We start from the raw sequence: 11,074 nt of genomic DNA, 5'->3' as shown, positions 1-11,074 counted from the left end.
CAGAAGACTTCCAACTTTCAGACAGGTTGCTCACGTCACATTTACGTCGTCTCTCTCAGTTGGAGGCTGCGCAATAACGCTCAGCCATCACTGGAAAAGTGTTTCTAATATCCTTCACTGGTCTCCGTCCAGAGACACGGGATCTGTTGGTCCAGTTTATATACTGTCTATGTGTTTAATTTAGTTTGGACTAGCGCCATGAATACTAAATGGTCATAAAGAATGTGTAGCATTGTAAAGCAAATGTGTGTGTTTGTGTGTTTACCGTAGGAGATGACCCATTCCTGGCCTCCTCCTCTCACAGCCATACACACTCCCGGGAAGGCTGATCAGACCAAGTTCCCCATCCCAACTAAGGTCAGTACGAGGTCTCTGTGTTTGTCCCACCGCGAAACCCTTTCATTCACCAAAGTCAAATCCGTCTGCTCACATTAACCCTCCTATTATCCTCGAATGTACTAACACCCCTTGTCCTTGGGGTCAATTTGGTTTTTTTTGTAAGTTTTTTTTATTGACGTTTTTTGACAACACAGGAAAAAAAAATATAAAAATCAACACACAAAATACAAACGAACAAGCATACTCAAATGTAGGGTTGGGTATCGTTTGGATTTTTACGATTCCGATGCCGAACCGGTACTTTTAAAATGATTCAGATTCCTAACCGATTCTTGAAAAACTAAAAAATGAATCAAAGAAAGGCTCTTTTATAGAGTTTTTTTTTTTTTAATTGAAATGTCTTTCAATTTAACCATATATTAACGTTTTAAAGTACATAAATACATAATAAGTATAGTATTTTACATCCGTTTTGGTGAGCCCAGAGGAAAAATATGGCATTTTAAAAGTTGCCTACATTTACAGTAGCTAGCTAACAGTAGACTACAGAGAAAGTGCGATATTTTTACGTCCGTTTCCCAACCCTACTCACACACACACACACACACACACACACGGGGGGGGGGTACAAGTAAATAAATAAATGGACTGTTTTCATATAGCGCTTTTCTAGTCTTAACGTCTACTCAAAGCGCTTTAACATAGTACAGGACCCATTCACCATTCACACACTGTGGCCAAGGCTGCCGTACAAGGTGCCACCTGCTCATCAGATAAATACTCCCACACATTCACACGCCGATGGCGCAGCATCGGGGGTAACTCAGGGTTCAGTGCTTGCCCAACGGCACTTCGACATGGGACTGCAGGGCCAGGGATCGAACTACCAACCTTCCAATTGGCAGGCGACCGCTCTACTGCTGTACAACAGCCACCCCAAGTATCCCCAATTCATCTTAACCCCAAGCAAAAGAAACCAAAACCCAAAGATGTCCAGTAGTATACATTCAAAAACCAAACAAAGACCAGCATAGACCAAATCAGTGTATAAATAAAAGTAGAATCCAATTGGGTCCAGATATTGCAAAAGGGGGCCCCAGGATTCTTCCCATCTATGCTGATTTTTTGAATACTTAGTTTGCAGTTTCTCCAGGTGGATCACTAAATCAAGTTCATGTAGCCAGTTTCTGAAACATGGGGGGATTTTTTTTCCAGTCCTTAAGAATGTTTGCCAGAACCGTGCCCACCCCAGCAATTTGAACAGCCAGAAAATGATGGTAATTAAAATGATCACCCAATTGTATGTGTCAGGTACTTTATGTCTTTTATTAACTACCTAAATACCCCTTTAGATAAAACATATTTCCTATATATTATATGTAGCTCAAACCGCCTTGGGTAGAGGAACACGGATGCGTACAAAATACATTCAGGACATCATGTTAATTTTATGTGTACCTAGTTGTCCCCATTAAATGAGGAAAAGTCATTCAATATGAAGCAAAAAAACCCCAAAAAGATGACAAGCTCTTTTTTAGAGACCTTAAACATTGATTGGGGTCAAATTGAGCCCAAGGATAACGGGAGGCTTAAGACCTAATAGTGCAAAAAATAATTTGGGATTACAAGCCTGGTAATTTATGTTTTCTTAAATGTTGTTATCATCTGCTCTGACTGCTCCCTTTTTTTTCTTCATTTGAGTCAGTGAGTGGAAAAAAGGATGTGAAAGTGTTGAAAAACCTTCACTTGAACTGCCACACTTCCTGTATTGGTGGCTCATCATAAAACAGAACTGCAGTCTGTCACTGAGATTCTTCAGACTGCTAATTAGATCTGATTCATAAATTCACTGCAGCAGAGATTGCTGCGATAGAATCAGATTACTGTTGCCTCATCCTGCGCAGTGGCGCAAGTGACAGCCAATGAAATTACAATGTTAACGAAGCGCCGCGTGTTTTAATTCACCTCCCTGCTGTGTGTCCAGAGCTGTGAGGAAGTGGACATATAGTCTTGAAGAGAGCCACTTATCTGCAGAAGTCTGTACTGTAGCTGTTATTATTTGCATATCAAATGTTTGAGAACCACTTTCACACGCGCTTTTTTAAATGTTTGTTAAGTTGAAATTAATAGCATTATTATTTGTTCATGAATCTAATGCTTTCTAGTCGATTGTAAGCCACTAATAAGAACACATTTTAAGTTTCCAGGTTGGGAAAAATCTCTATCGCTGTTGTTCATCGCCCTCCAACAGGTCACTTGATATGTCTTTTTTTAGTTCATCAGGTGCTATAGACTAGTGGTTCTCAAAACATTTTTTTAATAATGTACCCCCATTAAAATATTTATTCATCCAAGTACCCCTGAACCAGCGCAAAACATTTCTGTCAGGTCCATTAAAGTCAAGGACAACACAAACAATAAAAATGCTTTAGGAAATTTTATTGACTAAATTACGAATTAAATTGGGCGGTATGGCTCTGTTCAGAGGAGTCCCCCCCCCCAGCGTCTTGACTACTTGGCCTGCAAGAACTGACGCTGATGCTCAATTTTTGGTAGAAATTAAATGCCTAGCTATATAAAGAGCAGCGCTTCCACACCCTGACACTGCCGCTTCCTCTTTCTGTTTATCTTTTACATCTCTACACCCCATCACCTCATTTCACCGCATTTCCTCTACACTCATTGCTCTCTTTCTCTTTCTAATCATAATGTTGTTACGTAAAAACACTTAAACCTTGTTGTCTTCCCCGTCGACCATGTAACTGTTTGTTTGTTTTTTGCGTCAAAATTTAAAATGAAAACTTTTTTTCAACGTTTTCGTCGTCTTTTCAACACTTTTTGTCGCTTTTCCCGATGTTTTTTCTCTCCACTTTTTCCGACGTTTCTGGCGTTTTTGAAGCTTTTTCCGACATATTTGTCACTTTTTTCAACGTTCTTTTTATCACATTCTTTTACAAATGCTATACAATTGAATGAAACAACGAAATTCAATGAAAGTTGCAAACTGATCATTTATATTACTTGTGAACAATGTTGTATGGAACCATCCACGTCATGTTTTTTGACAATTTGATTGCAAGAAACCCAAATTTCTGATATAGAAACTTGTTGAAAGCGGGTCAAATTTGACCCGAGGACAACAGGATGCTTTCAATTAATTTCAAATATTTATAATGTATCACTAAATGCATTCATTAATATACTGTATACTTATGTTAGGAATTATGCATCAAAACTGCAGTACTCCAAAGTACCCCTAGTGGTACGTGGACCCTCATTTGAGAAACACTGCTATAGACTGTCCCAAAGTCCCAAAAATACCTGAGTACATTTGGACTAGGCCTTACTTCATCCTTACTGTACAAGTAAATCCACTGTTCTATTAGAATAAGTTCATTTAATAATAATAAATTATTATAATACATTTATTTTATATAGCGCTTCAAAAGCTACTCAAAGGCACTTTACAAAGTAAAGACAAAGAAAAACAATGACAAGATCAGTACAACAGAAACACAAGCAACTAGAGATAGCTATTAAAAAGGTGAAGTGAAGCAGCATAGAAGCAGGATAAAAACATTGGTTACACTTTACTTGAAGATATCTACATAAGAGTGACATGACACTATCATGAACGTGTCATAAACATTATGAACAAGTCAAACGTTTATGACATAACGCTTCTTTTAGTAAGTGTCATTCGGTTTTTGTCATGACAAGTTAGGGTTAAGGTTAGGGTTCATGTGTCATGACAGTGTCATGTGTTCATGACAGTGTCATGTCACTCTTACGTAGATACCTTCAAGTAAAGTGTTACCAACAAAGCAAACAAATGGAAACCCAGCTATTTTGGTTACAAGTTAAAAGCTTTAAAGAGATGTGTTTTTGGTTTTGAAGTGAGTAAGTGATGTGGAAAGTCTGAGGTGTTGGGGGAGAGAGTTCCAGAGGGAGGGGGCAGCAACGGAGATTTTTTTTCCATTACCACCAGTATCTTTACCACGAGAACCAACTCATTTACACTAGTTTTGCACTTATTTTTTTCGGAATTCATGGTCAATAAACCTCATTTATATTAGAGCTGCAAAGATTAATCGATTAGTTGTCAACTCTTAAATTAATCGCCAACTATTTTGATAATCGATTAGTCGGTTTGAGTAATCTTTTTAAGACAAAAGTAAAAATTCTTTGATTCCAGCTTCTTAAATGTGAATATTTTCTAGTTTCTTCTGTTCTGATATTCAGTTTACTGTCACAGAGGAGCTGTGACAGTAAACTGAATAAAACAAGACATTTGAGGACGTCATCTTGGGCTTTTGGGAAACACTGATCCATATTTTTCACCGTTTTCTGTCATTTTAGAGACCAAACAACTAATTGAATAATCAAGAAAATAATCAACAGATTAATCAACTATGAAAATAATCGTTAGTTGCAGCCCTAATTTAGATGAAATTATACCTAATTTATGTGTAAGTAAAAAGCAGAAATGATGAATGATTTGGACTAATGGTTAAGATCAGAGGAATGAAGGTAATGGACAATCACAGATATGTCAAAGTTTAGTCAGGATAATGCTATGAAATTGAATACAACACCCACAATTCAATGAAAGTAGAGATCTGATCCTTAATTTCACTTGTGAAGAGCGTTGGATGGAACCATCTATGTTATTTCGGGGCAATTCGGTTGAAAGAAACCCAAATTTCTGATATAGAAACTTTTGAAAATGGGTCAAATATGAAATCCTGGTGCGACCAGGCCTTCAGAAGACGCTACTTTATCAGAAAGTCATACCAATGTTTGTTTGTCTCCTCTCAATCATCACTACAAGAAAATTGCCAACCCACTTCGAGTTAAAGACAGCTTTTTCCAAGTTCTATTTTAAAAACCTGGTATCCGGTCGCTGTTTTCTTGTTCCCTGAGAAAAAGCCAGCGACATGCAACACATGATTTATGGTTCGTGAAAAACAAACGTACAGTAAGTGGGTTTTCAACAAGAACAGTGATAACAACCAGTGCTGAACACTTAGAGAAAAGGACTTCACTTACAAAAAAAAAAGCCAAATTTTACCCACAGAAATTTCAAGGGAATGACATCGTAGTGCCATCCACACTGTTTGGTCTGTCTGAAAGGTAATGTTTGAGGAGTGAAGTGCAGGAAGACGACAGCAGTCATCAACAAATACTGAGACACAATAAAAGCAGGGACTAAAAGAACTGCCGATGTTGGCAAAGTTTCTCCCGCTCCCACAAAAAAAATGCTTTGACACCTTGTCATGTAAATATTGGGAGTATTTGTCACATTAAAACCAACATAAATGTCGTGTGCAACATTTATCTCACAAATGGCAGCGATATTCTGACTGAAACCGCAGGTGTTTTTTTTTCCACCACTGAATGCTTTTATGAATCATTTTTAATATGCAAAACATCATTGGCGGTGATGTCAAAGGAAATAGCAATGTAAACGCAGAGGCAGTAAATCTAAAGCTGGTAGTTAATGAATTAGGAGAGACTGTTGTGGCCCATTTCAGCCCCCGGCGTCGCACTAATCCTGCCGGTGAGTTTTAAGACTGAGGTGGTAGCGTTGACGCGGAGAGATGCCAGGATCAGAATCCTGTGTAATGGCATTGTTGTACTGCTGTGAAATCAATAATGACATCTGTTGGTTTATTCATTCAACTTATCGCCCTGTGGCTCTCTCTCTCTCTCTCTCTCTCTCTCCCTCTCCCCTTTCTCTCTCTCCCTCCCTCTCTCCCTCTCTCTCTAGGAGTCACAGCATGTGACCTCAGGCTACAACACCCAGAGTAAGTTTCCCAGCATCCACGCTCACATACTAGCTCTATGGTAATTAACACTGGAGAGGCCAGGAAGGCAATGCCACCCAGAAGAATAGTGAGGGGGGGAAAAAAAGCAGCTTGATGTTCAAATGAATTCATAGCCACGGGAACATGCTAGTCTGCAAAGCTTTGCTTTTATCTTTCTGTGTTCATCTGAACAAGCAATCAGACAAACATGGTTTTACACACATACACACACACACACACACACACACACACACACACACACACACACACACACACACACACACACACACACACACACACACACACACACACACACACACACACACAGGTTTGTGGCACTATCTTTGTGGGGACCCGTCATTGACATAATGCATTCCCTAGCCCCTTACCCTAACCTTAACCATCACAACTAAATGCCTAACCTTAACCCTTACCCTCACCCTAACCATAACCTAATTATATCTCTAATCCTAAAACCAAGTATTAACCCTCAAACAGCCCTTTAAACTTGTGGGGTCCAGCATTTTGGCCCCACAAAGCTGTCGGGACCCCACAAGTATACTGGACTCCCGGTTTTTGGACCCCACGAATATAGTTAAACAAGCACACACACACACATAAATGTATTTAATGTATTTGTATTCTTTGTAAACAATATGGCATATACAATATATGTCATATGTTTGTTTGTTTTTCCCGTGCTGTACAAAAGGTGTCGTCAGTCTGCCGTCTACCGTGTGCCATTTAATCCATGAGAATGCAGCATTATTAGTATCAGGTGTAAATGCATTATTAGCATCAGGTGTAAATGCATTATTAGCATCAGGTGTAAATGCAAAGGTTGTTATATCGAATGTCATTATCCAGATACAGATCATGTGTAAACAGCTTTTTAGCATCTTTCCATTAGTCCCTCGCTGGCTGGTAAATGGCCACGTCTTTCTACATATTTCACACACATTCCCAGTGTTACGTCGCTACAAACTGGGGACATTTGTAAAGTAGGCTCTCTGTTAAAAATGTAAAGTCTCCAAGCCCATATATCAAAACAAAAAAAAGCTTGCAGGTGGACATTAAATTCAGATTTTTTTTAAGAGGAATAAAATCATCACTTACTTGGACATGGGCTTGGAGACAGCCTATGTGACAAACTGGGAGTGTGGAGATTGAAAGCTTTTCTTTTTCTTCTTTACTGCCTAAGTCAAGAATGATCTTTCACAGTTTGTTCAGGTGTGGTGGAGTTACCCTTTAAATACTTGACAAAGTTAGAGAATTCATCACATTGAAGCAAACATCTTATAAATCAATGAGTGTCTTAAACCTGCTCATTGTTTTGCAACAAGGGCTAGCTACTTAAACATACATATACTTATAACAATGTATAGAACATCAGTGATCTGTTGTTGTCTCATGTTATGTATCATTAAATTGTCCAATACTGCATTTAGTAGGTCTGACTCCCAGGCATCAGATCATCAAAAGCTCTTCTGAACTGCTGCTCTTGTGTTAACCCCTATCTTGTAGTGTTTAGAGATGTTTGTGATGTGTATATATAAAGCTGAATTATTTCCCCACTGGTGAGTTTTTTCTCTCTGATATGGACAGAAGAAACATGACTAAAATACAAAACGCAGTGAAAGGGTTCTGTGTATCCATTTGGAAAATAAATCGTCACCTCAAATTTTTTTTTCAGGCAGTGCATTTTAGTGTGATTTTATTTTCCCCCAAACTCCTGTTACCAAAGCAAACACACGCACGCACGCACACACACACACACACACACACACACACACACACACACACACACACACACACACACACACACACACACACACGCACGCACGCACTCTCTCTAATTGAATAACACACTGGAGCAGAGTGTCATGTTTTCCACCATGACAATAGTAATCACATCTACACATCTACAGTGATTGGAGTCTGGCTCCTTGTCAAAAACTAATCAACACACACACACATACATACACACACACACACACACACACACACACACACACAAACCAAGACACATGCAAAACAGTGATATTTGAATGTCCTCTGTTGTGTTGCAGAGCGATGTACTGTATCAGCTAACAAGCCTGCTGCGAAACCACCAACTGCACCACAGAAGTCGTGAGTATCTCCCTCTCTGACACACTCTCTCTCTAACACACACACATACACACACAAACAGTGAATTTCTGACCCGCTGCTTCTGCGTTTAAAATTAAGCTTGACTCTTGGATGAAATTCACTGCTGCTAGGAGGAAAAAATAAGATTGTGTGGATCAGAGCGAGAAAGTGCAGCTACATTAATTTAACGTGAGCCAGGAGCGTATTGCAACATCTCTGGCTGCTGCCCACTCCACTCCACTCCACTCACAGAGCTGTACGGCAGGTTTCATGGCACGGTGAGATTGGAAAGGAAGAAATCTTGGCTTGGAAATCCGCCTCACGACCCTGATTCATCCTGTGCTTGACCCCAGAAGCGCTATGACTTTGTTTTAGAAATTGTGTGAAATGTCTGCTAAACCCTTTTCCCTGGAATAGTGATTTCCAATCATAGCTTAGTAACTATAACTACGTAGGCACGGCCTTTAGCCTTTCCAGAATGAAAAACATAAAAGTAAAATTTTAAAGTAAAGGAGATTTTTAGCGTGACTAACAAACGCCAAAGGCACATGACCAAGCATCAATGGGACAGTGGGAATGTGTTGGGCTGGCTACCATAATGGCACACCTTACTTAGTAAGGGTATCATCAATGTTGTGTAAATTAAATCTTTTTTTGTACGATTAGACCAATTAATCTTTGCTAATAATATGTTGCATTCAAGTTAATATATATCTTTAGACATTTAAACTTTAACTTTCAAATAAATATCAAACAATAATTTGGTGCTCCCCCCCCCTGCACTAACTGAGGACCACCTAAGGGTCACGGACCCTCTGTTAAAGATCTCTGTTCAAGGAGTATTATTAGTTACAGTAACTACATTCTGTGAGCCAAGAACGGTTAAAATCAAGAACAACTGGGGGGCGGACCTCTAGCTCACCCAGTAGAGCGTGCGCCCCATGTAGGCAGAGTCCTTTTGCAACGGCCCCGGGGTTCGAATCTGACCTGCGGTCCTTTGCTGCATGTCAACCCCTCTCTCTCTCTCTCTCTCTCTCTCTCTCTCTCTCTCTCCACCCCCTTTCTGGTCTATCTACACTATCTTAGAAATGAAAACTGTCACTATCTAATACATTAGATATGGTTAAAGTTGCTTGAAGACGTTTTGTGTCTTATCCGAGAGACTTTTTCAGATCTGACTGAACGGTAGGGAAACCCAGCTATTTAACCTCTGTGGGGTTGTTGTCAACATGACAACATGATTTATACAGCTTGGTTTGTTAGTGCTCAAATAGCTAGGTTTCCCTATTATGAAGTCAGAACTGAGGAAGCCCCTAGGATGAGAGACAAATGTCTTCGAGCACTTTTAACCAAGTCCAGTTGTCTTGATTTTAACATCTCTTGGATAACTATGACCTGGATGACTGAAAAACTTTCACAGACATATTATGTGAGGTCATGGGTTACGCAAATAAAATTTATGATAGTACATCAGCTGTCTATTATTTTCCCAATGGAAGCTGGTCTGCTACTATATCAGAGTGTACCATTGGCAGCTCTGTCCTGATTTTTATTGGATTTGGGACACTCCAGCAACCCCAGCCAAACGTGTGACAGGAGATAGCATTGCACTAGCCAAACACATTGGTTAGTCCTTAAACTGTAAAACATACTCTTTAGAAAATGTAGCATCAAAGTATGTGAGCTAAGCAGTGTATGTTAGAATGAAATATTTTAGTCTGATCCTACCTAAATACTTAAAGCTCCAATCTGCAGTACAAGAACTGTGCTGCTTGTTTATTTCCATGTCATCCCATAAACTGCTAAGGATGCTAATCGTTTCTTCTGGGATATAACGTATCGCTTTAGCCTCAGTCTTTTAGAATAACACGTATGCCATTAAGTGCATATAAAAGTAACACTTGAACAAACATCAGCGTGATGAATACTACCTAAAATGACAGAAACCATCCATGGGAAACACTTATTTGATGTGTACGGGTCCATGTCCCATCCGCTAACATGGATGGGGCGGGGCTTATGACCTATACTGCAGCCAGCCACCAGGGGGCGATCAAGATGTTTTGGCTTCACTTATACAGTCTATGCATCAACCGCCGTTTGCAACCAACTCGTGCTGCTAACATTAGCTTAATTAGCTAGCTAGCTACATCTGATAGCAATGGTTGTCATTTCAACCAGAACAATAGCATAGATAGTCACGTACTAGAAATAAGAAGCCTGCTTTGTCTGAAATCGAGGACCCATTGTTTAAAAAATGACATACGTTATCACTGTAAAGGTAGTCTATATCAACGATGTTTCATTTCTGGGATTGTTCAGCTGTCGCCGGAAATTCCACCCGATGTCCCTCATTTTCGTCCGGATCGTTCTTTGTGTTGGGGTTCTAAACTCCGGTGGATTTCTGAGGACTATGGTTAACTGCTCCTCAGATCTCTGCAGGGTAAATCCAGACAGCTAGCTAGACTATCTGTCCAAATCTGAGTTTTCTGTTGCACGACTAAAACAACCTTTGAACATACACATGTTCCACCAAAACAAGTTCCTTCCCGAAGCTAATTTGCAGAGGCACCGTGGCTCCATCCGGTGCTTAGCAGCGCCCGAGACGATTGTGATTGGTTTAAAAAAAATGCCAATAAACCAGAGCATGTTTTTCTCCCGTCCCCGAATGCTGTGTGGACTAGCAAGACCCTCCTCCGCAGCGCTATGGAGGAAGGTCTGGCAATGCGAGACTACTGGAAAGTAAACATGTGCCATGCAAGAATGGAAAGCTTGACAGTGTTGCAACAGTAGCAAAG

At 39.9% G+C, this 11,074-nt stretch overlaps 1 protein-coding gene across 2 annotated transcripts in view; it reads left to right on the top strand.

Annotated features, from left to right (window-relative positions):
• aff2 (AF4/FMR2 family, member 2) overlaps positions 1–11,074 on the top strand; it is a 237,628-nt gene that overhangs the window by 127,825 nt on the left and 98,729 nt on the right. For both annotated transcript variants that reach the window (XM_036005808.1, XM_031280093.2), the window contains exons 6-8: positions 271–357; positions 6,110–6,146; positions 8,216–8,276. In XM_036005808.1, coding sequence (XP_035861701.1) covers positions 271–357; positions 6,110–6,146; positions 8,216–8,276 — 185 coding nt within the window. The remainder of the gene's footprint in view (positions 1–270; positions 358–6,109; positions 6,147–8,215; positions 8,277–11,074) is intronic.

The sequence above is a fragment of the Sander lucioperca genome, chromosome 1, assembly GCF_008315115.2.
Source record: "Sander lucioperca isolate FBNREF2018 chromosome 1, SLUC_FBN_1.2, whole genome shotgun sequence".
Lineage (NCBI taxonomy): Eukaryota > Metazoa > Chordata > Actinopteri > Perciformes > Percidae > Sander > Sander lucioperca.
The sequence above is the reverse complement of the archived record's forward strand: the minus strand, read 5'-3'. Positions and strand labels throughout refer to the sequence as shown.